The 25,300-nt window shown below is 41.8% G+C and overlaps 1 protein-coding gene across 4 annotated transcripts in view; it reads right to left on the bottom strand.

The window, feature by feature from the left end:
* Window positions 1-1,645: 1,645 nt before the first annotated feature.
* The window catches only part of hk2 (hexokinase 2), a 29,875-nt gene continuing 6,220 nt past the window's right edge, over window positions 1,646-25,300 (bottom strand). For 2 of the 4 annotated variants that reach the window (XM_028995118.1, XM_028995115.1), the window contains exons 2-19: window positions 24,070-24,232; window positions 23,030-23,178; window positions 20,248-20,367; window positions 20,053-20,148; window positions 19,803-19,832; window positions 19,540-19,639; window positions 19,216-19,399; window positions 18,713-18,874; window positions 17,139-17,372; window positions 16,748-17,052; window positions 11,359-11,507; window positions 7,910-8,029; window positions 7,676-7,771; window positions 7,442-7,541; window positions 5,500-5,683; window positions 5,206-5,361; window positions 3,887-4,123; window positions 1,646-3,095 (exon numbers count right to left, since the gene is read on the bottom strand). In XM_028995118.1, the coding sequence (XP_028850951.1) occupies window positions 2,954-3,095; window positions 3,887-4,123; window positions 5,206-5,361; window positions 5,500-5,683; window positions 7,442-7,541; window positions 7,676-7,771; window positions 7,910-8,029; window positions 11,359-11,507; window positions 16,748-17,052; window positions 17,139-17,372; window positions 18,713-18,874; window positions 19,216-19,399; window positions 19,540-19,639; window positions 19,803-19,832; window positions 20,053-20,148; window positions 20,248-20,367; window positions 23,030-23,178; window positions 24,070-24,232 (2,727 nt within the window). In that variant the 3' untranslated portion in view covers window positions 1,646-2,953. The remainder of the gene's footprint in view (window positions 3,096-3,886; window positions 4,124-5,205; window positions 5,362-5,499; window positions 5,684-7,441; window positions 7,542-7,675; window positions 7,772-7,909; window positions 8,030-11,358; window positions 11,508-16,747; window positions 17,053-17,138; window positions 17,373-18,712; window positions 18,875-19,215; window positions 19,400-19,539; window positions 19,640-19,802; window positions 19,833-20,052; window positions 20,149-20,247; window positions 20,368-23,029; window positions 23,179-24,069; window positions 24,233-25,300) is intronic. The other 2 variants (XM_028995116.1, XM_028995117.1) reach the window with 2 other exon arrangements.

Here is a 25,300-nt window from a genome sequence, read left to right as displayed (position 1 = left end):
GCACAAAATATCCACTACGACATCTTGAAGAAAAATAATCCACCTCAGAGGCTTCCCTTCTGAAAGTTTCAGCACAGGCAGGTGGTGGTACCGACCCTGTCTGCATACCACTAGCGCACCACCCAGCATTCAGGAAGTGTAAAAACCCAGTAGCTGAACCACAAAATTCCGTTTCATGAGAAACATGTATGAAATACTATATCTGCCCTTTCTGTGTCTGTGGTATTGTACTTCTTAGTATTCACGATTATATTCTCTAACTGCACTGCAAAAAGACACACAAAGCTTTCCCCCGAAAGCTTGTACCAGAACAGTGCAGAGATTGGACAATAGCTATTGACACGATGTTCAACAAAAATGTCAATATAAATACAAAAGCAGGAGCAATGCAGTACAGAGCCAGTTTTTTTTCGACACCAAGCATACACCAGCATAATTCATCAATAATGCACAGGAGAAGACGTTCTTCAGTCCACTGATTGGAATATTTATTTATTTACTCATATTGTCCCTAAAATCCTTCACACATTTATTATAACTGGTGTGAATATTTAGTTCATCATTGCTGAAACAGAATTAATGGCAATTTAATATGCTGTTTAGTGTTTTGTTTTATATGTGAAATAAACGTCACCATGTGCACAAAGTAATGAACTTCTTCAAGATTCCCTGAAACTTCAAAATATTCCTTTTTATTTGTGGTGCAGTGGTGGGCAGTGGTGGCCTAGCGGTTAAGGAAGTGGCCCCGTAATCAGAAGGTTGCCAGTTCGAATCCCGATCTGCCAAGGTACTGCTGAGGTGCCACTGAGCAAAGCACTGTCCCCACACACTGCTCCCTGGGCGCCTGTCATGGCTGCCCACTGCTCACTCAGGGTGATGGGTTAAATGCAGAGGACAAATTTCACTGTGTGCATCGTGTGCTGTGCTGCTGTGTATCACATGTGACAATCACTAACACCCTAAATGAATGAGCCTTTTCACTGTGAAAAGGTTCGACAAAATCTCCTACACAGGTACACACTCAACTAATAGCTTACATCCCCAAAGGGGCTTATACTAGCATTGTGTCCCCGAACAAGACTCTAAAAGGACACGGGCATCTGAGAAATACTGTAAATGTAATTGTCAGTGTTTTTAACGTTTTGTTGCCCACAACTGGACTGTCTATCTATTATGCCCTGCTAAATACTTGAAGGTGCAGACCGGCCACGTTTTCCACATAATTGCATTTACGGCGAATTTTCCCCAGGGGGACTGACACAGTAAAAGGAGAAGTAAACTCGCAGACTTAACACACCACCTTAGGCATGGACTCCCAATAATTAGAATAAATCAACGAGAGGCACACACTGTTTCTGACTCGTAACCCACATGGAAATAGAAAAGCAATAGGCAAGGCCTTCAAGGCATCACTATATTGAAATCTTTTCAGGCCATAGAATAATTACAAATCACAAAATGCACACCACTTAACGTTAAAGCTACACACACTACTGCCCCCTGGTGGTCTGGACAACATAGCTGACTGGGTGAACTTTATAAAGTCTTCTGAAAAAAAAATAATAAAAAACTATTCAATTCATAACACAAAGTTGGGCACCAGACTTTCATCCACTTCAAGCAAACATAAAAAAAAGTCTATTGCTGACAGATTAAATTTTTTTATTTATTGGTGTTTTTTATGAATTTATTTTTAAGGCAGCATAGATTAACCACTACAAAGAGTTTGCATAAGGGTGTAAGTTTTCACTGTAAAACATGGACACGCGCAGACTGAGTCCTCGTTTAGGCCAGATTTTAAGTCTGAACAAACCGTGATCCACTGAAGGCCGCATGCTGTCCCCATTTTCCAGGCACCAGTCCGGCAGAAGAGCTGGATTCAGCCAGCAGCACCAGTACGTAAGGAAATGAGGAATTAGCATGTAGGATTTAAGCATACCAAAAAAAATACAGCCATGAACAAATGCAAACCTCACTCATAATGCAGCAGACCAAAATGAAAAAAATTGCAAATAAACAAAAAGAAAATCTCATGTGTGTTATAAGTGCCATTGATGCGGTTCTGGATGTAATGACTGATTTTTTTTTTTTTGGTTTGTGAAGTGAAATTATCCATTTTCTAAAATCAAGTTGCAAAAATAAATAATTATTAGTACATAATACTGCCATACATCTACACTGAACAAATTGTGTGATCATAATCTTAGTTTAACCTCCTTCCATGGACAAAATCCTTCTGTATCTCCAGATTAGACTGGTCTTCTGGTTAAGGAGAGGTTTTGGCTGATTGGGCTGTGTGTTGTGTGAGTTGTCGGTATTTGTGAGATGTCTTGGTCGAATCGGCGGCTTCCTGTGTGGCCACAGCATTTCTGTTGCTGCTTTGGACTGCAGGATTGATGCTGGCGTTTCCCTCAGTTTCTGAAAGCCAGGTCTCAGGGTGGAGATGCTGAAGCCACTTCTCGATGTGTCCATGTTTCTTAATATCACTTTTTTTTCAATTTGTCCTGGTGATGCATACATAGACTAAAACCAGAGCAGACTTTGGATGTCCTTTAAACTGAAACCCAGCTAATTTCTAACTGGACGTTGATATACAGTGCAGCGCAAGACCTTAAATAGCATTCAGAATGACATTCATTAGCATTCATTGGACATTTTCATCTTCTTTTTCGTGATTCATGAATCAAATTTTTCTTTCCACAATTCATCTTCACAGTTCAACATTCATTGGAAGAAGTTACACTGTTAATTATAGCAAAAACATAAGTGCATACAGGTAGTTGTGCCTGCAAGTCGCAACTCACACACACGGAAATTATAATTACAGTAATCAGGAAACAAAACACAGAAAAACCATTTTACAAATTCCACAGTATAGTAAATTTCAAGGTGGACGTAGATAAAGTTTCCCTTTTCATTTCCTCTGGTAACAGTCCGTGATGTGGGGCGAGACCTAAAGGCCTGCTTCTCTGAGGCGACAGGCCACAGCGGTGATGAGGGCCGCACCCTTTCCACTGCCGTCTTCAGACTGGACGAGAGTCACCTCACATTGTGGTGCCAGGTCTCGCAGTGTTTCTCGCAGGACTGTGGAAAAGCTGAACGGAAGGACAGAGTACACTCAAATTATGAATTGAATGTGGTGAGGAAAACACCCCCCCCCAAAAACATACGTTGCACAGCATCTGAATAAATCAACCAACTGACCTGTAATTTACTCATTTAAAGTGACTACATATTTAAAAGGAATGACACTTCAAGCCATGAATGCATCACAGTCTACTCGTTTTTTCTAAAATTTAGGCTGCAGACTCTGAACCTGAAACAAACATTTTTAAATCTTTGATTGCTATTAGCACAGGTCTCACAATCACATATGCAAGTACCTCTATTAAGCTAAAGCTATGGCCAAGCCACTGGTTTTTGAAATGCAAAAAAACACACAAGTTACAAGATATTACGAGAGCAAAGTGATACATATTATATAATATGCAATTTTATGATTAAAAATGGGTGCTGCTGCAGTTGGCTGTCCCCCAGTTCGAATGCACCACCTGTGTGGCTTTTGCTTTGTGAGCTCCAGCCCAATGTCCCAACTTTTACATATGGAGCTCACAAAGCAAAAGCCACACAGGTGATGCATGTGAACTCTGGGGACAGTCAACTGCACAGGCACCCAAAAAGTCAGTATTCCCCACAAAAAATACTTACAAAAATATAAAAAGCATGACACTGTAACTACGTAGGAGTCCCCTTTCCATGTTATGTGATTCAGGACTAACATCTGTAGCAGCAAAGCCGTAGCCGTGGTCATGCCCAGGGCTGCAGCAAAAAACATGCCTAGAGCACCATTTTTTCAGGGCTGTGTTGGCACATAGAGTGTACTCACTGTGGGTGGAGCTTGTACAGGGTCCCGTCCACCCCTACAGTGACTTGCAAATGATTCAGGTTGCGGTTTTGCCGGATCTTGTCCACCACAGCAGCCAGGCCGGCACCACACAGCTGCGCAGCCCGGCGGGACACCACGCTGCACACCTCCTTCACCAGGATGCTGTCTTCACACGTGCTGCTGGTCAGGCCCAGGTGCTGCAGGATGGTGCGAACCTGACGCAGGGCAAGCCGGTCACTGGTGAACGAACGGGGAAACGGGTTTACTGAGAAGCTCGGCAACAGAGAAGGAACTGCAGTGCAGCTCTATGACATTAGCCAAGTGACTGCGGCAACAGCGTCCAAATGACAAACACACACACACACACACACAAAACTGAAATTTAAACACATGTATTTACATAGAGTAAATACATAAAACCAGAGAAATGTTCACTTAGTTGCAATATCTATAAACATCTTCCAGTATGTCAATGATCCCAAACACACCGCCCGGACAACGAAGGGTGTTCTGGAGAGGCCGAGCCAGAATCTGTGCCCAGCGACAGCCCCAAAACATCACAGCTCTTGAGAAGACCTGCATGGAAGAATGGGCCAAAATAACAGCTACAGTGCAAACTTGGTGAAGGCCTACAGGGAATGTTTGACCTCTGGAACCAAGGATAAATTACAAAGTATTGGGGTGAACTTTTGCTGATGACCAAACACTTATTTTCTTCACCATATACAAAAACATACATTCTGTATCTCACTTCAACTGTGAATGTTTGTCATTTTTTTAAGTAGGACAACTTGCACAATCAGTGGCTGAAAAAATACTTTTTTTGCCTCACTGTATACAAAAGTTTGCAAAAGTATTCGGCCCATCTGAAAGTAGCCATTTTTTTGCATGACAACGTCTGTATACATTTTTTCCATTTGGTATTTTAATGTGATCTCATGAATTGCAAAGTCAATATTTAAGTAAAGAAGAAAGCCCTGTGCTTTGAAGTCTTTGTCTGAGAGTAAAAGTAAAATTGCACAAAGAAGCCATTCCTTGAGAAGGTCCACATAAAAGCACAAAAAAGAGAAACACTGTTAAGAAGTTGGAGACAAAATATAAAAGCTTTTGTATGTGTGAAACTGCTTATGACCCACAGTGAAATTCTCCCCCTAAGGATGCCTAAGAATCAACAGCAGCCAAAAAAAAAAAAAAAAAAAACCTACTGACTACTTTCACAAGGTGGTTGAAGACCATGTCACAAGAACATGCTCAAACCATGATATAAGCCTGAAAAAGACAGAGGTGCACAGATGACCAATGCGTGCACACACACGCACCTCTCGATCTGGGAGAGGAACTTGGTCTCGAAGATCCCCCGTGTCTTCAGCCGCTCTGAGAGCTTCCCCCGGAACAGAAGCCCCTTGGCAGTGAAATCCAGCAGAACGTTCCTCACTATCTCCCCGAGGTACATGCCACTGATCATCTTCTCGTACCTGGTAGAACAGAAGTAGCTTATTTCCAGCAGAAGCCTATAATTATCTCAGTTAACAGCAAGTGCACCACTATCGCATGCATAGTCATTAGTAGAGAATCAAGGCAAACCGTGTGTGACTGACTGAAGCATGTGGTACCTTTGTTTGCCCGGGTTGGACGAGCGCTCGTCCACAAGTCTGTCAAATTCTGTGCAGAATTCGTCCAGTTCTCCCTGGTCTCCAAATGCCCCCCACTCCATATTTATACACATGAGACCAGCGTTCCCCTCCACCAGTTCCACGTTACGCATCTCCTCCATGTAGCAGGCATTTGTGCCCGTCCCTGATGCAAAAACAAGACACTCTGATGAACATAGCAACCGACTTGTGTGGATTTTTTCAGTACTTTCCTCTAATCATCTTAAGAAATTGGATGTGAATTATATGTGGTTTATAGAACAGGTAAAACTCTTAGAAAGCCAGATCACAGTAATATTTAGCCAAACCAATTATTAATTAGTTTTGACATTAAGGGAAAAGTTTTATCTTAACCTACATGCCATGTGATAAGAATATTAAATAAGTAATATTATTATGATTTTAAGGGCTAGCACCGCCCTTGGGCAGTGACTGATTCTGTTAACTTTTAGCCCTGATTACAGCGCTACTCACACTCACAAACATGAACAGTGGAAGCGGAGAGCCTGATGACATGGAAAGGCTGAGTGTGGTAAAAGCAATGTGGGGTGGTATGGGATTCCAATCAAGATCAATAATACTTGTTTTAAAAGCCTTATGATGGAAATGTGAAACAAGCACCTATTAAAAAATAATAATAAAAACTGAAACTGAAAAGGTATGCAGATATGAAGATGTCTAGTCAGCTGACTGAAGCAACCACACAGACATGAACCGCAAGGATATTGCTGCTACTAAGATTGCACTTAAACCAACCGTTTATCAGATCATCAAAAAATTCAAGGAGAGAGGTGTTCAAGTGTTGTGAAGAAGGCTCCAGAGTGTCCAAGAAAATCCAGCAAGAACCAGGACCGCCTCCTAAAGATGATTCCTCTGCAGGATCGGGGTGCAACCAGTGCAGAGCTTGCTCAGTAATGCCAGCAGGCAGATGTAAGGGCATCTGCACACACAAGACTTTTGGAGGATGGCACTGGTATCAAGAAGGGCAGCAAAGAAGCCACTTCTCTTCAAGAAAAACATCAAGGACAGACTGACATTCTGCAAAAAGTACAGGGATTGGACTGCTGAGGACTAGGGTAAAGTCATTTTCTCTGATGAAGCCCATTTCTGATTGTTTGGGGCATCTGGGAAAAATAGCCGTTGAAGAAAAGGTGACTCTACCATCAGTCCTGTCTCGTACCAACAGTAACGTATCCTGAGCATCCAACCAAGGGAGTGAGCGCAATCACAATTTTAAGTAGTTCCAAATCATCCTCCAACAGCAAGTTCTCCCAACCATCCAAGAACAGTTTGGTGAAGATGCCTTTTCCAGCATGATGGAACGCCGTGCAATCAGGCCAAAGTGAGAACTAAGTGGCTCGGAGAACAAAACATAGAAATGTTGGGTCCATGGCCAGGAAACTCCCCAGGCCTTAATCCAATTGAGAACTTGTGGTAAATAATCAAAACAAAAAACAAAAACCCACAAATTCTAACTCCAAGAAGTGATTATCATGGAATGGGTTTCCATCAGTCAGGATTTGGACCAGAAGTTGATTGACAGCCTGTCAGGGCGAATTGCAGAGGTCTTTAAAAAAATAAAAATAAAATAGGGGGCAAAAACTGCAAATATTATGTCTTTGCATAAACGTGATTGAATTGTTAAAGCCTTTGAAACATGTAAAATGCTTGTAATTATACTTCCGTACACCAGAGAAACAACTGACAAAAAGATCTACAAACACTGAAGCAGCAAACTCTTTCATATTCTCAAAACTTTTGTCCAGGAGTATTCATGTAGAAGTGCGAAACTGAGGAAACGCAATAGTGGTGAAACAACTGTATTCTGCACTCATAACTTCAAGATCTCTGAGACTTTTGTAGCCCAGCTGCATGATCCGAGGGATCCTAGTGTCTAACTCACCTACAATAAGCCCCACTTCACAGCGTGGGTCGTCATATCCACAGGTCATCATCGTGCCCACAGTGTCATTCACTACTGCAACAACATCTAGATCAAACTCCTGCAGCAAAAAAACCCACTAGATCAGAGACTGAGACAAAGAACAATTAATTAAAGAAGCAAAGAGCAAAAGTAAATGGGATTAAAACAGTTTTGTGAATATAAAATATAGAAGGTGCGTGGAAGCTGACTGACCTCATGGCGGTGGATGGCATCTTTCAGCAGGGTCACCACGTCTTCACCCTCACAGCCAGATGCCCGGAAGCCTTTAGTCCATTTCAGCAAGATCCCCTAGTGGAGAAGAGGTGGCCTTGTGACAGGGACTCACAGACACAAATCTTATGACCTCACTGTGCCATGTTTGAATATTTAAAAGTGTTGTTTAAAAAAAAAAAAAAAAAAAATTCATTTCTTTCCCATTTGACTTACCTGATTGAGGCGGGTTTGATGGCACGGGAAGGAGAAGGTGAAGCCAAGGGGCAGCGAAACTCCCCTCATCCCCATGTACTCCAGAAAATCAGCGATGCAGTGCACAATGTGATCAAACAGCTAGCAGAGGAAGGAGAAAGGTAAAAAGAGGTCATTACCGAGTCCGGTCCAAGATTCACCACCTCTCTCAGCAGCCTCTTCACATGTCAGGTCGGCTCCACATTTATCTTTTAATGACCTCTCGCGAGGTTCACACACTGATGGTGTAAGAAGCAACCTGTGTGGACTACCAAGGTGCCAAGAAAGAAAATACATTTTTAGACAGTTCATTCACACATTTCTTTCTGCCCTGAATAGTAATAGTAAGGCAATTTTGATGGGCTTGTCCGGTGTCATGCTAGGATACAAACAGGGCGTGGCCAAGATGCTTCACATTAAATATGGTGACGTTTTGAAAATGTAAAAGAAATTAGCAAAAATTAAGGCGGTCTTAATGATGTGGCCGATGGAGCATGCGGTCGTAATTAGGTGGCCAAAGGACCGGGCGATCTTAATGATATGGCCGATGGAGTGGGCATTCCTAATAAAGTGGCCGAAGGACCCGGCGTCCCTAATAATGTGGCTGATTGAGTAGGCATCCTAATGAAGTTGCTGGTGTGAGATTCAATTGAATTACAGTGTTGGTGATGCGGCTATATCAGTACCCCTGCAGCGCCCCCTTTGTTGGTAATGACACTGTAGCAGTACCACTTACAAGGGGCCCCATTTGAAAAATGCTACCAATGCTAAAATTAGCATTCAATGCATTCCAATGGGGAAGTGACCCTGTTTGAGTGTTAATAGCACTCCAATTGCTTATAAAAGTAATAGCACACCTCACCCAATGAAGTCTAAATGTTTTATATATAGCTTGCTGGTGTATGTGCTTTGGTATGACCCGCATTAAGTGCCAAAAAAAAGTGACTCAAGGAAGAAAAAAAAAAAAGAAAAAAAAAAAAAGAAAAAAAAAAAGAAATGTTTTTTCTAAATTGTAAGTGATCCGCAAGTCGGACAGAGGCAAGCCATATGTCAAAATGTCAGTCTTGGCAAGATCTACGAGGCAACAATGTGTCATAGGTCCGACATATCTGTGCGTTTTGCAGGCTTAGAGTGGCAGCTTTGAAATGTATAATGCTTTTTTTTTTTGGCATTTTTTGGCCAAGTTTTTCCAGGTTTTCCCAACCCCTGTTGATGGCAACGACTTGTCCGATGTGTCAGATCGTAGGTCTCGGGTTGCTAGCTTGAACAGCCAACAACGTGTTCCCAGCACAATAGTAAATGGTCTGTCATACTGACAGGCCGAAATAAATCTAATTCTGTCGTGTACCTCTACTAATCAGAAGTTTGCACAATCTACTTGAAGCTTTTTATTGTATCTACCACACTCAATTAATCAGGGTCCAGCTCTTCATTTCCAAGACTTTACTTTACTTTGCACACTTTTATCCAAAGCGACTTACTAAGAGGAAGCAATTACCGTTCGATTTCTATAGATTTTGAGTTTACAAAACTAAAAGCCCTGATAACTTGCCAGAAAAAGAACATGCTCGGAAATTGTTAAATTCTAGAAGAGGAAAAATTTATTTATTTATTTTGTGCAGTGAGTATGCATGTGTTCGATTCATCTGAAATACTTTTTGAACAAGTGGGATTTCAACTGCTTCTTAAAGGTGGTAGTAGTCTCGGCTAGTCAAATTGAGCAGGGCAAGTTGTTCCACCAGCCAGGGACAACAAAGGAGAATAGAGTTGATTGAGATCGGAGACCCCGTGAAGAGGGAATTTTCAGTCTCATTTCATTGGCAGATCTGAGAGGGTGTGCAGGAGTGTATCTAGCTAGTAGTGTGTTGATATAAGAGGCTACACTACCATTTACAGACTTGAGCCTTGTAGGCTAGCATCAAGTATTTGAACTCAAGAATGTCACATCTGTCTAGAACAATGTTTCCAGACACTCAAAGCAGGTTTTCTTAATATGAAATCACAGAACAAAGGATGTAAACAATAAAAGAATGAAAGACAAACAGACACTATGAGAGATCAAGAACAAGTGTGAGAAGGGTTATACTGAATAAGAAGATTTCTGTTTAAAAAAAATTGAGAAAATAACAGAGGACAGGAGTGATTTGTGCATTTATGTGTGTGTGTGTGTGGTTGTTAGTAAGACCACAAGAGTGCAGACATATGTATGAATACTAATTTTAGTGTGTGAATGGGAAGAACAGCAAAGAAATGACATATATAGCAACAGGTTGGCTGGTGCTACAGGAGCATGAGGTGACGCAAACCTCTGAGAACTGATGAAAACTGGGCCCATGATGACATATGTGCTCAGGGCAAACTTGCATGCTGTCTGTTGTCTCCTTTACTTTCAGTCATGAAAACACTTGCCTCCTCCGTACACTTCTTTACTGTTTCCCAGCCCTGCCAGTCTCTTCCATTTGTGTCATTAAGACCTTGATTTCATTTATTCTGAAAAGTACTCATCATTTATGATTTTCTTTTTTACATCTCTCTACATATATATGTGCAGCCTTCAATCCCCAGGTTCAATCCCCACCTTCTACTACTGTGTCCCTGAGCAAGACACTTAACGATCCCTGTAACAAATGATTGTAAGTCGCTCTCTATAAGGGTGTCTGATAAATGCCATAAATATAATTGTTGTTTCCTCAGGTGCACTGTTTTTGACATCTGTGGGTGATCGGGCTCTAAAACCTACACACACTGGAGAAAAAACATGTTCAACAAGTGTTCTGTTCCTTTTCTTTAACTCTCTTTGTGGGGAGTGTGTTTGTATTTTCATTCTGTGCAGTGTTTGAGAACTCTCCTTTGTGTAGTGTTGTACTGCTGTGCCTATTATTTTGTATGGTCAAGTGACTTTGAATGGAACAAAGAATAAGTATATTATATAAAATGGTGACAAAAGCAGAACAGACTACGCTTGCAATGTTTTTTCTTCCTGTATCCGTGTCTCAGCTATAAGTGTTCTAAAGAGGTTTGCAGTTTAACGTATTCCCATAGCACATTCACATTATATGTAAGCCATTATTTTCACTAGTTTATATAGGCCTTGATCTGTAACCTTTTCCCTTTGCTTGGAACTGCCATGACTATGTACATTTCCCACTTGTGGGACTCATAAAGGAGCTGCTTATTTTATATCTCTTACTCTGGACTTCACTTATCTTTGACCATCTTCACTCCCCTCTAATGCCTGTACAGATTAAACAATGTTGCAGACAAAAGGCAGCCATGTCTTAAACCTCTTAATACTGACACATTCTATGCTATTAAACTTTATCTCCAGATATGAAAGCTTGAGACTATAAAAAAAGAATATCAAAAGTTAAAAGTGTGAAAACATTTGATTAGTAATATACTGTATATGCAACCCATTTGCGCTCCTGCACCTCTTCTCCTGTGCCTTGCATGAGGTCTTGAGGAATGGCGTAGATCTTGTTATGCATCTCGACACCACGCCTCCTCCCCTGGCGGACACGCACCAGCAGAACCCGAAAGTTAGTCCCACCTAGATCCAGCGCCAGGAAGTCACCTCGCTCTGAAACACAGGCCAAGCATCATATAAAAATTATATAAAATGATGACCATGATGGTAAAAGGGAGCAACAGTATCAATCAATTCTTTGGCATTTTGTCATGGTATTATTTAAAGTAAGGACATGCATATTGCTCATAGGTTGCCCCTTGCTCACTTAAGAACTAATAATTAGCCAAAAATGTGGAACTCTGTCCAATCAGGGTTAAATGCGGCCATCCTGTAGCTATTGATTTCAACCAAACTATGAGCTTGTGGTTTGAAGTTTGAAGGCAGCTAAGTAATCACTTGAATCAGATGAAGTCAGGCATGGTATTAAAAAATACTGTAGGTCTTAAAAGGCCCTGATTTGATCAATATAGGGATTAATTTTAGATAGGTCAATAATTTAATAATCTGACTCAAATGCAAAATGTGATTACACACTCTTTAGGTAAGTGTTAAAATAATGGGTTAGAAAAATAACACTTTCAACTTTTGCATCAATCAAAACTGCATTGCATGGTAGAGGTTTCCGGGTTTAAAATAAATGTCTTTAAAGTGGCTACAGTGATCCCGTAATCTCAGCCCAGATCTCAAGTCCTACATCACATCAAAGCAAAACCAAGGCTAAAAGAATGTCGCAAATGATGGAATGAGCCACCAGCAGCTTTTTTGAAGACTAATGTTTGCCAAGAGCCCCTCGTCTCCTAACACTTATACCTGCTTGCACTTAATAATTTTTGTGCTCCATGCCCTTTGAATTGGGCAGCGGCTTTGCACTTCTAATGTTTTAGGTCACACATTTATGTAAAAATTGGAATCTAAAAGGCTTCAAGTGCTACCTGGCTTGGTCTGTTGAAAATTTGACTGACAAGCCGCAAACCTAAAGTGCATCTGTTAGAGCAAACCTGACTGTTGCCACAGGTGTGTAAAGATTAAAACAGACAGGGATAAAAAAAAAAAACAAGTATAAAAACGTCCAAACATACGGGGACCCGGAACAGCAGGTAGCAGCTATCAGAAAACTGCCTCCAAAGAGACCAACGAATAATGGCAAACTATTTCCCTGTCTGTCTTTAAACCCCATTCATGCCAGTGAAATATGGTTTGGGGTGTTTGACAAAATGAAGGAAAAATGCAGAAAAACTGAAAGTCGTGAAATGGAAATGTGAAGAATGGAAAAGTGAGAAATGCAGGTTAAGTCACGACATGTCTGAAATAATTAATGTTTCTCATTTGCACTAAAAAGAACCCAGTCTGAATAATTAAAATAAAATAATTTGATTTCAAATTATGATGATTTGTAGGGCACACAAAAGTTCAAGTGCATTCAAACAGATGGTCCATGGGAACCTTGATGAGCAGCTTGCTTACTTGATTCATGGAAACCCCAGATAACCAATGAATGCCTCTTGGCACAGAATGTCATTTACTAACAAATGGCCACTACAGCATCGGCCTCTAGATGGATGTCTGTTATGTGCTGATAGTTGCTTTTCTTAGAAACCACTTATTTATTAGAGCAAGAGGCACAGACCGAGAGATTTCACATTGAAAGGGCTGCATTTCATCACTGACGGCCTATCGCCACCCCTCCACTGGAACGGGCATTTGTGAATGGTAAGAGGACATGAATATAAAGTACAGATTAAAATAAATAAATAAATAAAATACACTGAAGTGTACAAATCTAACTTACATTTTGCACGCAATCCCTGTTCATTTGTATAATGTCTCTTTATAGCTTTTTCTAAGCATAATTACATACAGCGGGTACGGAACATATTCAGACCTTTGTTATATTGCAGCCTTTGGCTAAGATCATTAAAGATCATTTTCCATCCTTATTAATGTACACACAGCACCTCATATTGACAGAATAACACAGAAACGTTGACATTTTTGCTGATTTATTAAGAAAGAAAAAAAAAGTAGTATTTTGATCTATAACAGCCATGAGTCTTTTTGGGAAAGATGCAACAAGTTGTGAAGCTGCTCCTTCGTTATTTTAGCTGTGTACTTAAGGTCATTGTCTTGTTGGAAGGTAAACCTTCAGCCCAGTCTGAGGTTTTCATCCAGAATATTACTGTACTTGGCCACATTAATCTTTCCCTTGATTGCAACCAGTAGTCCTGTCCCTGCAGCTGCAAAACACCCCCACAGCATGATGCTGCAACCACCATGCTTCACTGTTGGGACTGTATTGGACAGGTGATGAGCAGTGCCTGGTTCTCTCCACACCGCTTAGAATTAAGGGCCAAAAAGTTCTCTTAATCTCATCAGACCAGAGAATCTTATTTCTCACCATCTTGGAGTCCTTCAGGCGTTTTTTTTCTCTATGCTGGCTTTCAGAAGGAGAGGCTTCTGTCGAGTCACTCTGACATAACTGACTGGTGAAGGTCTGCAGTGATTACTTTCTACAACCCTCTCCCATCTCCCGACTACATCTCTGGAGCTCAGCCACAGTGATCTTAGGGGTCTTCTTTACCTCTCTCACCAAGGCTCTTCTCCCCTGATAGCTCAGTTTGGTCAGTCGGCCAGCTCTAGGAAGGGTTCTGGTCATCCCAAATTTAAGGATTATGGGGACCACTGTGTTCTTAGGAAGCTTAAGTGCAGTAGATCTGTTCCTTGCCAAAATTCTGGCTCTGAGCTCTTCAGGCAGTTCCTTTGTGGGTATGGGGAAAAAAATGGACAGCAAAACGGACAGAAGATATATATATATATATATATACACACACACACACACACACGAGTGTCACAGCAAAGGGTCTGAATACTTAGGACCCACATACTTAGGAATGTGATATTTCACTTAATAAATATGTGTGTGTGTGAGTGTATGTGTGTGTGTGTGTGTGTGTGTGTGTGTAAGATGGGACATCTTGGAGACATGACATTCCTGTGCCTTTGTTGTGCATAGAGATTAAACACCTCAGTTTTTGCATCCCTTTGTCAAATTGCATTCCAACACCCCCCGAGCCAAACGTGTGAGCTGCCGGCCATCGGGACCGCCTACCCTCTTTGTCTTGCCCAGACGGGAGGCCCTCGAGCCAAACGTGTGAGGTGTCGGCCGTCAGGAACCACCCACTCTCTTTGTCTTTCCCAGATGGGAGGCACCTGGGGCGTGACATCAGAAACAACAGGTTCTGATTGGTCTATGACAACTTCCTGTAGGCCAGTGACACCTTCCTGTAGGCCAGGGGTATAAAGGTCTGTTCACATGTGGGGAAGGGTCTTTTTCTTTCCCAGCTGTGTTTCCATCGAAACCGGATCTTCTGGTTTTCGAGTCTGCCCTATCCTCTCATTTTTTCTCATGGCTTCTCTTCTCTCTCCCTCCCTCTTTACTCTTTCTTCTCCTTTTTGTTTTCTCTGTGACATTGGTACCTTTTTACATACAATATGTAACTGCAATAATTATTTACCGGTGTTAATAAATTAGAAACTGTTTGTTTTTTAATCTCTATTGTGCCATGCCTCTTTCTGCCAGGTAACATCAAGTTGGAGTGGTTTGAATACAGTGTTTTTGTGTGGAAGGAGAAAGAGTTTTTTTACACTCTGCTCTCTCACCCCACGGTCTTTTTACATGTGTGTATATAATAATAATAATAATAGTTATATATAGCACACACACACACATATATTACACACACACGCAGAATAAATCAGCTACTAGATTATTCATTCAATGCAAATCAACAGGGTCATGAACTGAATTTTTTGGTGCTATTATGGTGCTGCTGCTGTTCGTGGGATATTTAGCCGCCAGTGGTCAAGGGGCATTTGTCAAAAGCTGCAGAGTAAAGGGTTTTTGCCAAGAACTAAGACATTTCAGATTAAATGCTCTCACTGCCTCAGGCTGAGAAGTGTGGCCAGAATCCAAAGCACATGCAAAAAAAAAAATGCAGAAATGAAGCTGGGCAAACATCTTATAAACCCTCAGTGCAATTGGCTTTGGTCCAGTATGCAACTGCTGGTCTGAACTGAAGGTTGCAACTCCTAACGTACAGCAAGCAAGGACATTGGACATCAAATGGTTTTTACTACTCCGGGAAAACAAAAAGGCAAGAGGTGGCGGTTACAACCCCTGTAAATGTTCTCATCTATTTGTGGGCTTACAGATCAAAGCTGACCTCTTACCATCTGGAAAAAGGTACTGAAGGTACTCACTGCCTTCATTATTCATTTCACTAGTTTAGCGATGTCGGTCTCATTGTTGTCTACATGTTTTTTTTTTTACTTTTGCATTGCCTGTGCCCCCTGTTTACACTTTATGTAGCCCCTTTATATCAGTATGAAACTTTATTTAAAATGTTACATGTAGCACCAGGTTCTGAAGAAACGTTGTTTTGTTTCACTGTGTACTGTCTAACATGTATGTAGCTGAAATGACAATAAAGATCAACTTGAACTTGAATCAAAACGGCCACCTTCCCCTATCTGCCCATTTTGTTTGAACCTTTAAGAAACATAATTTAGCCAAATGCATAAAGAGGTAGTGTACACTTAGCTACATTTTTTTTTCAAGGGGACAACTGATTCAGTCGTTAGTGGTCTGGCTGATTATCCAGCATTTTATGGCCACCAGACTTCCTGCATGCCAATCAATGAATAAAGGTGGTGTTTATTATTTAAAGCAAAAATTTTATAAACATATAGACACGTATATTTTAAGCATGTCCACATTACTCTATGTTTATTTTTAATACTTTCACAAATAACCATTTAAAGCTATTCAATATGTAGAGGGGTACAAAGAGCTAAGGCTTCATCCTTTTACTCATGATTTGTAAAAAAAAAAAAAAAAAAAAGGTTCAAATCCCGCTTACTACCATTGTGTCCCTGAGCAAGACACTTAACCCTAAGTTGCTCCAGGGTGACTTTCCCTGTAACTCCAGGGAGACTGTCCCTGTAAATACTGATTGTAAGTCGCTCTGGATAAGGGCGTCTGATAAATGCTGTAAATGTAAATGTAAGCACTTCACTTATTTTATTGGCAGCCAGTTAAAAAGAGAGATTTATTATTTCAGTAATCATAAAAAAAAAATGCTGAATATCAAAATCAATAATAGGCCAGATCATGAACGAGACCACTCTTTTCATAATCACTTAGTTCGAGCTGGGACTCAAACTCAACCTTGGAGCCGTGAGGCCTTTACGCTGTCTGCTGCAGCCCTGAACCAGATCAACGTATTTATAATTTTCAGCCTGTGGGCTGAAAAGCAAAAGATGATGAGTGTCCCATTGCCCTGATATCTTCTCACCTGTGCCATCAGGAGTGGACCTGACATAGGTGGGCAGCATCTTGACCGCAGCGGAGGAGTGGGTTTCTCTGGCCAGGCCTCTGGTCATCTCCTCCAACAGCCTCCTCTTCACCGCCACCAGCTGCTCTCGACCCAGCCGCAAAGTATCCAGGATGCTCTGCCGCTCTGCCTGTTGCTTGGCCAACCTGTATGCCACTGCCGTTACCATGGCAGCACCTTTCCCGCTGCCATCCTCGGAGCGCAGGAAGCGGACGTCGCAGTCGGGTACCAGCCGCCTCACCATCTTATGCAGGCGCCTGGCGAACCTGAGGGGTTAAAGGGTGTCGGGAATAATACTGACTCCAATTCCGGCATGTAGGAAGAGCAGGGGACTACTTCCTGCTGGACTCACTGCGGATGGTTCTTGTAGACCGAGCCGTCCACTCCGATAGTGGTGCGCAGCCTCTCGGCGGCCTTGTTGTCCCGGATTTGCCGGAGCACTGCGGCCAGCGATGCGGCGCACAGGTGCGCAGCGCGCGTGGACACAATCTGGCAGACGCGCTGCGTCGTCACGCAGTCTTCTGGTGACGGGTTCAAACCCAGATCCTTCAGAATCCTCTCTGCACTCAACAGACCCTCATTATCCCTGCAAAGAAAACAGCAAAACAAGGATTTAGTTATTTGACAATCTGAAGAATTTGGACTGTATTAGGAAGCTGAGAGTCATTTGGGGTCAGCAAGAACATTATTTCTAGTTTGTGTTATCCCTTCCTTCAACATGTCATGACAAGTGCGGGTTTGGAAAAATAGTTCCACACCCGCCAGTTTGCTCATTTATTGGTTTATAAATACTTAGCATGATAAAATAAACTGATGCATTTAACGCAGCTGCATTTTCTTTAGTTCCTGCATGGGTCTGAGCCACTATCGCTACATAAAAGACAGAGTTGGAAAGTGAAGCAATTCTAGGGTTGACTTTTGTGCTCATTATTTTCAGTCCAAAGGCAGAAAGACTACAGAAATCCAGAGTAATTTGCACTAAAACTGATTTCCATTTCATTACTGGTCAAAGTCTACAAGGATCTTTAATTTAAATACATAAATAACATCACTCACCCACACTTGTCTGTCAGTTTTCACTCATAGCAAAATGAGCTATTAATTACTTTTAATTACAATTAATTGACAGCCATAAATTGACAGCAAGTTTTTTACAGGATGCCTCACGTATGTCAGAGTCCCTTCCAGGCACAGACATCACTGCCTTGACTGAAACCTTTTCCCTTATGACTTTTAACCTAGATATATTTGTCATGTGTAAATGGTTGCTGGGCTACTCCATGTGCTTTTTAAAAAATAATTGCCACTTGGGGATAAATAAAACGATTGGAACTGAATTGAATTGATGTGAACCTGATTAAGTCTGAAACAGACCAAAGCCCAGAGCAGTTGTGCTTATTGCTTTTTTCCTCAGGAGCAGAGTGTCTTGACAGGAGCTACCTCAAAGTTTTTTGAGCACACATTCGCTATCACATAATGAGCTCCAGCCAGCATACCCTGAAACCCATAGGGGGGAATGTAACTACCAACAGTCACAGGTGTTACACTAAAGCGGGGCAGTGGTGGCCTAGCGGTTAAGGAAGCGGCCCCGTAAACAGAAGGTTGCCGGTTCAAATCCCGATCCGCCAAGGTACCACTGAGGTGCCACTGAGCAAAGCACCGTCCCCACACACTGCTCCCCGGGCGCCTGTCATGGCTGCCCACTGCTCACTCAGGGTGATGGGATAAATGCAGAGGACAAATTTCACTGTGTGCACCGTGTGCTGTGCTGCTGTGTATCACATGTGACAATCACTTCGCTTTACTTTACTTTTAAAAACCAGGACTGCGCCCCCGAACAATCGGAAAAGGGGAGTTTGGAGAACAGGTAATACAAGAAAGGAAAATGAGAACTAATTGATGAGCATGAAGGACAGAGCTACTAACTTCTCGTTCTCGATGGCAGAGACAAAGCTGGTCTGGAAGTGGCCCGTGGCCAGCAGGTCAGGAGTTGTATGTCCCTGGAAGACAATACCCTCTCTGGCCATCTTCACCAGAATCAGGCGCACCAGTTCTCCCATGTACATGCCACTGATCATCTTCTCGAAACTTTGACAACAGAAGAAAATGAAAATAACAAAACAGAAAAGCATGTGATTACGGCAGACGGCAGGGGAACAGAAATGACCTGTGCTCTATAATTTTAAGATGTTGAATGACACGGAACATTTTTTATTTTGCTCTTAAGACTGCATTGGAAAGTAGTGGCGAATAATAATAGCTGGATATGGCAAACCCTTGTACCAGCACTTGATTGCACATTGACAAACTACTCAAATCTTTTCACATAGAAGAAAGGCACTGTGGGCACCATTAATTTCCTCTTACGCCTTGAAGCGAAGCATAAAGACCACTTTAAGTGATGTGAAAGCAGCATAACAGTCACTCACAGCTGCTTGCCAGGGTTCAATGAGCCTGCATCAATCTCCCGATCGAAGTCTGTCCGCAAGTCGTCCAAAGCCCCGTCGTCCCCGAACGCTCCCCACTCCATGTTCACGCACATGCGGCCCTCGTCCCCCTCCACCAGCTCAAGGTGACGCATTTCCTCCATGTAGCAGGCGTTTGTGCCCGTGCCTGCAGGCCCACATTTATGAGGTGTGGGAAAAAAAAAAAAGATATATATATATATATATATATATATATATAATATATATAAATCTATTATTCTAATAATACAGCAGACACTGAGGGGCTACTGAAATATTCTCTCTCACCCACAATAAGGCCAATCTCGCAGTGATGGTCGTCATAGCCACATGTCATCATTGTGCCAACAGTGTCGTTAATCACAGCCACGATGTCAATGTCAAAGTCCTGGACAGAGGAAAATACAGAACGTTCAATTTTTGGTTTCTAACTTCGTTGTTCACCTTCACCAGAGAGAAATGAGACAATGCGCCCACTAAGAGAGCCCAGGTTATTCAGGGTGTAGGTAGTTGACCACCACCACAGGGCCAGAGCGCTGTATACACTGTACCTGCATTTGGTACCTTACCTCCCATTCCCTCTTCATATGAATACATATGCAAGACATAAAACATAGAGACCACCTATGAGAATTATGAACGCAAACACCAACTATATCAGGAACATTAACTGTATGTTCTAGATTTGAGACTGCTGTGGTCGTTCATTTCATTGGAACATGCCATAAATGCCTGTAAACAAAGAATTTGATTTCTTTCAAAGACAAAAAATGCTAAAGTTGTTTTTTAAACAGCACTCACCCTTCTTCTTCTGATAGCATTTCGAAGGAGGCTGACAACATCTTGGCCCTCTACACCACTCGACTTGAAGCCCTTGGTCCATGAAACCAGGATGCTCTGACGAATTGAAAACAGAGCCAACATGTTATTTGCCCTTTCTGCTACGTTCGTGGTACTGCTGACAAAATTACCTACAAATCACTCCCAAATCCTCACCTCATCCAGTTTGGTCTGCTGACATGGGAAAGAGAAGGTAAAGCCCAGGGGGAGCTTTTTGTCCTTGATCCCGAGCTTCTCCAGGAAATTGGCCAGGCACTCAGCGATGTGGTCAAACAGCTGAAAGTTGGCCTGAGATTTAGCTGACGCAATGTTATGATACCTCACAGCTTGTTCATTGGGGAAACACGACATCTGATACAGTTGAGTCAAAATTATTGCCCCCCCATCCTCAGGAATTATGGAACATTGTCCTACATTTTGAAACAGAGATTATACTTTTAAGCTTGCTTTATATGAAATATAGGGGGGGGTGTCAAAAATATTAGCCCCATGTGAATGTTCGGTTTCAAAATACACATACAGTAATGAACAAACCTGTGCAGTCAATTGACTTCCTAACATTCATATTACCATAAAAAGACTCCCAGGAACAAGGCACGTGAATACATGAGTGGGACAATGGTTAATCGCCATGCCAAAGACACAGGAAATAAGTCTGGAGCTCAGAAAGAAGATAGTGGAAACAAGACCTACAGATTTCCTTTGCAAGTGTACAGTCAACAAGGGATTGTGATGTGTATTTTTCTAAACTACAGGGAGTGCAGAATTATTAGGCAAATGAGTATTTTGTCCACATCATCCTCTTCACGCATGTTCTCTTACTCCAAGCTGTATAGGCTCGAAAGCCTACTACCAATTAAGCATATTAGGTAATGTGCATCTCTGTAATGACAAGGGGTGTGGTCTAATGACATCAACACCCTATATCAGGTATGCATAATTATTAGGCAACTTCCTTTCCTTTGGCAAAATGGGTCAAAAGAAGGACTTGACAGGCTCAGAAGTAAAAAATAGTGAGATATCTTGCAGAGGGATGCAGCACTCTTAAAATTGCAAAGCTTCTGAAGCATGATCATCAAACAATCAAGCGTTTCATTCAAAATAGTCAACAGGGTCGCAAGAAGCGTGTGGAAAAACCAAGGTGCAAAATAACTGGCCATGAACTGAGAAAAGTCAAGCGTGCAGCTGCCAAGATGCCACTTGCCACCAGTTTGGCCATATTTCAGAGCTGCAACATCACTGGAATGCCCAAAAGCACAAGGTGTGCAATACTCAGAGACATGACCAAGGTAAGAAAGGCTGAAAGACGACCACCACTGAACAAGACACACAAGCTGAAACGTCAAGACTGGGCCAAGAAATCTCAAGACTGGTTTCTAAGGTTTTATGGACTGATGAAATGAGAGTGAGTCTTGATGGGCCAGATTGATGGGCCCGTGGCTGGATTGGTAAAGGGCAGAGAGCTCCAGTCTGACTCAGACGCCAGCAAGGTGGAGGTGGAGTACTGGTTTGGGCTGGTATCATCAAAGATGAGCTTGTGGGGCCTTTCCGGGTTGAGGATACTGCCAGTTTCTGGAAGACACCTTCTTCAAGCAGTGGTACAGGAAGAAGTCTGCATCCTTCAAGAAAAACATGATTTTCGTGCAGGACAATGCTCCATCACACGCGTCCAAGTACTCCACAGCGTGGCTGGCAAGAACAGGTATAAAAGAAGAAAAACTAATGACATAGCCTCCTTGTTCACCTGATCTGAACCCCATTGAGAACCTGTGGTCCATCATCAAATGTGAGATTTACAAGGAGGGAAAACAGTACACCTCTCTGAACAGTGTCTGGGAGGCTGTGGTTGCTGCTGCACGCAATGTTGATGGTGAACAGATCAATGTCAGATTGAATGTCAGAAATGTATATTTGTGAATGTGGAAATGTTATATTGGTTTCACTGGTAAAAATAAATAATTGAAATGGGTATATATTTGTTTTTTGTTAAGTTGCCTAATAATTATGCACAGTAATAGTCACCTGCACACACAGATATCCCCCTAAAATAGCTAAAAATAAAAACAAACTAAAAACTACTTCCAAAAACATTGAGCTTTGTTTTTTTGGGTTCATTGGTTGTTGTTCAATATTAAAAATTATTCCTCAAAAATACAACTTGCCTAATAATTCTGCACTCCCTGTAATGTCATATGCATTGTCAGTTTTCATGGTTCTTGGTGGTCCAACAAGTTGAAGATTGGGAGAGAACTAATAAAACCTGTGAAGGAAACCACTAGCGTCCGTACATGCTTCAAAGGGAGTCACACAAAGCATACATCAAAATTAGGCCAACTGTTCCTAGTCCAAGATCCTAGAATGGTCCAGACCAGAGCACCGGGCCCAGACCTGTAGTGGCTGCTCAAAGTGAATGTGCACGCTCAGAAACAACACAAACTGGACCCGCTTTACAAATTTGCACTGGAAGAATGGCCCAAAATCCCTCAGGAGACTTGTGCAAACCGAGTAAAGAACTACTCTAAGAGAGTTGTGTCAGTTGGCTCAGAAAGGGTACACTATTGACAATCAATGGCCAGGGGGCTAATAATTTTGGGTCTCGTTTTTGCCGTTTTTCTTGTTTCAACTCAGTGAATCAATAAAACACCCTAATTAAACTTAATGGACATTGTTATAGAGTTTTTTCATGGAGAAATCAAGAGTGTTGACTAATTTCATAAGGGGGAGCTAATCATTTTGGTCAGGACATCATACATGACTACTTCTGATTTTGCACTACTTTTCTTCACAAATTTCAAAAGCATTGTTCTAAATTAAATTAAATGAATGAATTTATACACTAGATGCCGCTGTTTCTACACAAACAACAACACAGTACATCTCTACACAGGTACTAAATCCATGCAATCAAATATGGCAATACAGGGGTTATGGACCTCACCTCAGTACCACTACCTCTCATCAAGCTCTCAGGAATGGCGTAGATCTGGTTCTCCATCTCCACTCTTTGCTTTCCATTGGCAGACACTTTAACTAGGAGTACCCGAAAGTTGGTCCCACCTAGATCCAGTGCCAAAAAATCTCCCGACTCTAGATGAAACAGAGCGTCCATGATTAATACAGAGCCAAAGCTTCTATAGACAAGCTAAATGGCTTCATGGCTTCACTGACATCTTGATGTGGTAAATTAACATTCTAATCATGTTAATTGGACCAAGCTCAATTCGAGGTTTCATTTCATACACGGTGTTGTTTCTACAATGCATAAACCTTGGTTCTAAACAACCTGCCACAATAGCAATTTCAGCATAACATAATAGATAAAAATTTAAGCAATCAAGAGGTGAATTAATACATTGAAGTAAGACAAACTGCTTCAATTAGACCTATTAAAGTATTTAATACTTTAAAAAAAGAGGCCGTTCGACAAAAGGTAGGTGAATCAGATTCTGGGAAAAATTAGGAGATCGTGAAGAAACAGGATCTGGAGTGCTATCTGAATTGCTGCGCTGTTACACACCAGTAATGACGAGAGCAAACATACTCAGCAAACAGAGGCCTGGCTCAACTCTCCATCACACGTCTGTGTAGTTTCCACAGTTGCGCGGCTTCCTCTTGCTTACGCTCACATGCAGATTTAGTCTTATGACCTCTCAGTGGACTTCCATTTCAGAAACCCTTTCTATTTAACGCCCATTTTCTACTTCACCTCGGCTTCTACAGTCTCTTCTTTTTCACATAATAGAAGAAAAAAAAAAATACATAGAGACCTACGAATAGATAACTGTTATTGCTTCTATTTTCAATTCACTTTTAGATTCATACTGCAAAGTTCACAAAAACTCAGTAAAGGTCACTTATCACATGGCACAATATAAAGCAAGAAATCATATGAACCAATCAAAAGCCATTTTCATTGTCACAATAAAAACCCTGCAGTAAAAATGCAGAATTGAGTTTAATTCGGTGCAAAGGTCTCACCTGTTCCATCAGGGGTGGATCGCACAAACGTCGGTAGCATCTTCACAGCGGCAGTAGGGTTGGTGTCGCGGCCCAGTCCACGGTCCATCTCTTGCCTGAAGCGCTTTGAGACGTCCATCAGCGTTTCCTCAGGCAGGCGGAGGTGGTACAGGTATCGGTCGACCTACAAAGCAAGGGAGAAAAATGGTTACATCTCCAAAATCCACTACACACAGATCAGCCCAAAACTTTAGAACCACCAGCTTGACATTGTGGTCTTCTCGTTCATGCTGAGGTTGAACCATTGACTACACAAGACCTCACCTTTTGGGGTTTCTGGTATAAGGTTTTTCGCAGAAGATCTGTCAAACTAATTTGAAGTCTGAGGACCATGGATCAAGGTGGGTTTGTTTTCCCCACATCACAACCCACAGATGCTTGATGGGAATTAAATTTTGTAGAATTTTGTAGAAAATGGCCATTGAACCAATCATGTCCCTCAAAACATTGCAGAGTAGCAGGGCTTGTAATTTTGACACTGCAATCAGGTTTCCACATCACATCACTTCATCCACCAGCTTGATTTCCTTCCACATTCTGATGCCAGCCACACACACACACACACACACACACACACACACACACACACACACACACACACAGCAGAAGATGAGCAAAAAGAAACCTTAATCCGACCAGACCAGTTCTGTGCACATTCTTCAGTTTACAGGTATTAACCTGGGATGACCTCCGCCATTTCAATCCAATTGTCTAGCAATTTGGACCTTCCACATCATATTCAAGGCATGCCTGCTCACCTGCTGCCTAATATAAACCAACCACTTGACAGGATTTACAGTAACAAGACCAGAAATCTCGTTCCCTTCACCAGAGCTTTTAACTCTGCCGTGTAGAATTATCACGGCACCTTAAATATTCCAGATTTCAATGTGCGTTTGCCCTCCAGCATGCATGTATTAAACTTATTAAGAGAGTCTTGACTCAGCGGTGGCAGTGCCACTTTAGCAGGTGACTGACACCCAGTCTTATCAGTGTGCCGCAGAAGCACAGCAAAAGCTCAGTGTAATTCCAAGGGGGCTGAAGGCACCTTTAATTTAATCAGTAATGAAAAGAGATAGATTTACCATGTCCATGAGTGCAGAAGTTTTTTTTTTTTTTTTTTTACAGTTTATAAGTTCAGCCACAACGTAAATACCATCATGTAGATATGACTCATGCCACCATGACAAGT

This window comes from Denticeps clupeoides, chromosome 11 (genome assembly GCF_900700375.1).
Source record: "Denticeps clupeoides chromosome 11, fDenClu1.1, whole genome shotgun sequence".
In the NCBI taxonomy this organism is placed as follows: domain Eukaryota; kingdom Metazoa; phylum Chordata; class Actinopteri; order Clupeiformes; family Denticipitidae; genus Denticeps; species Denticeps clupeoides.
Note: the sequence above shows the minus strand (reverse complement) of the source record. Positions and strands in the feature narration are given on the sequence as shown.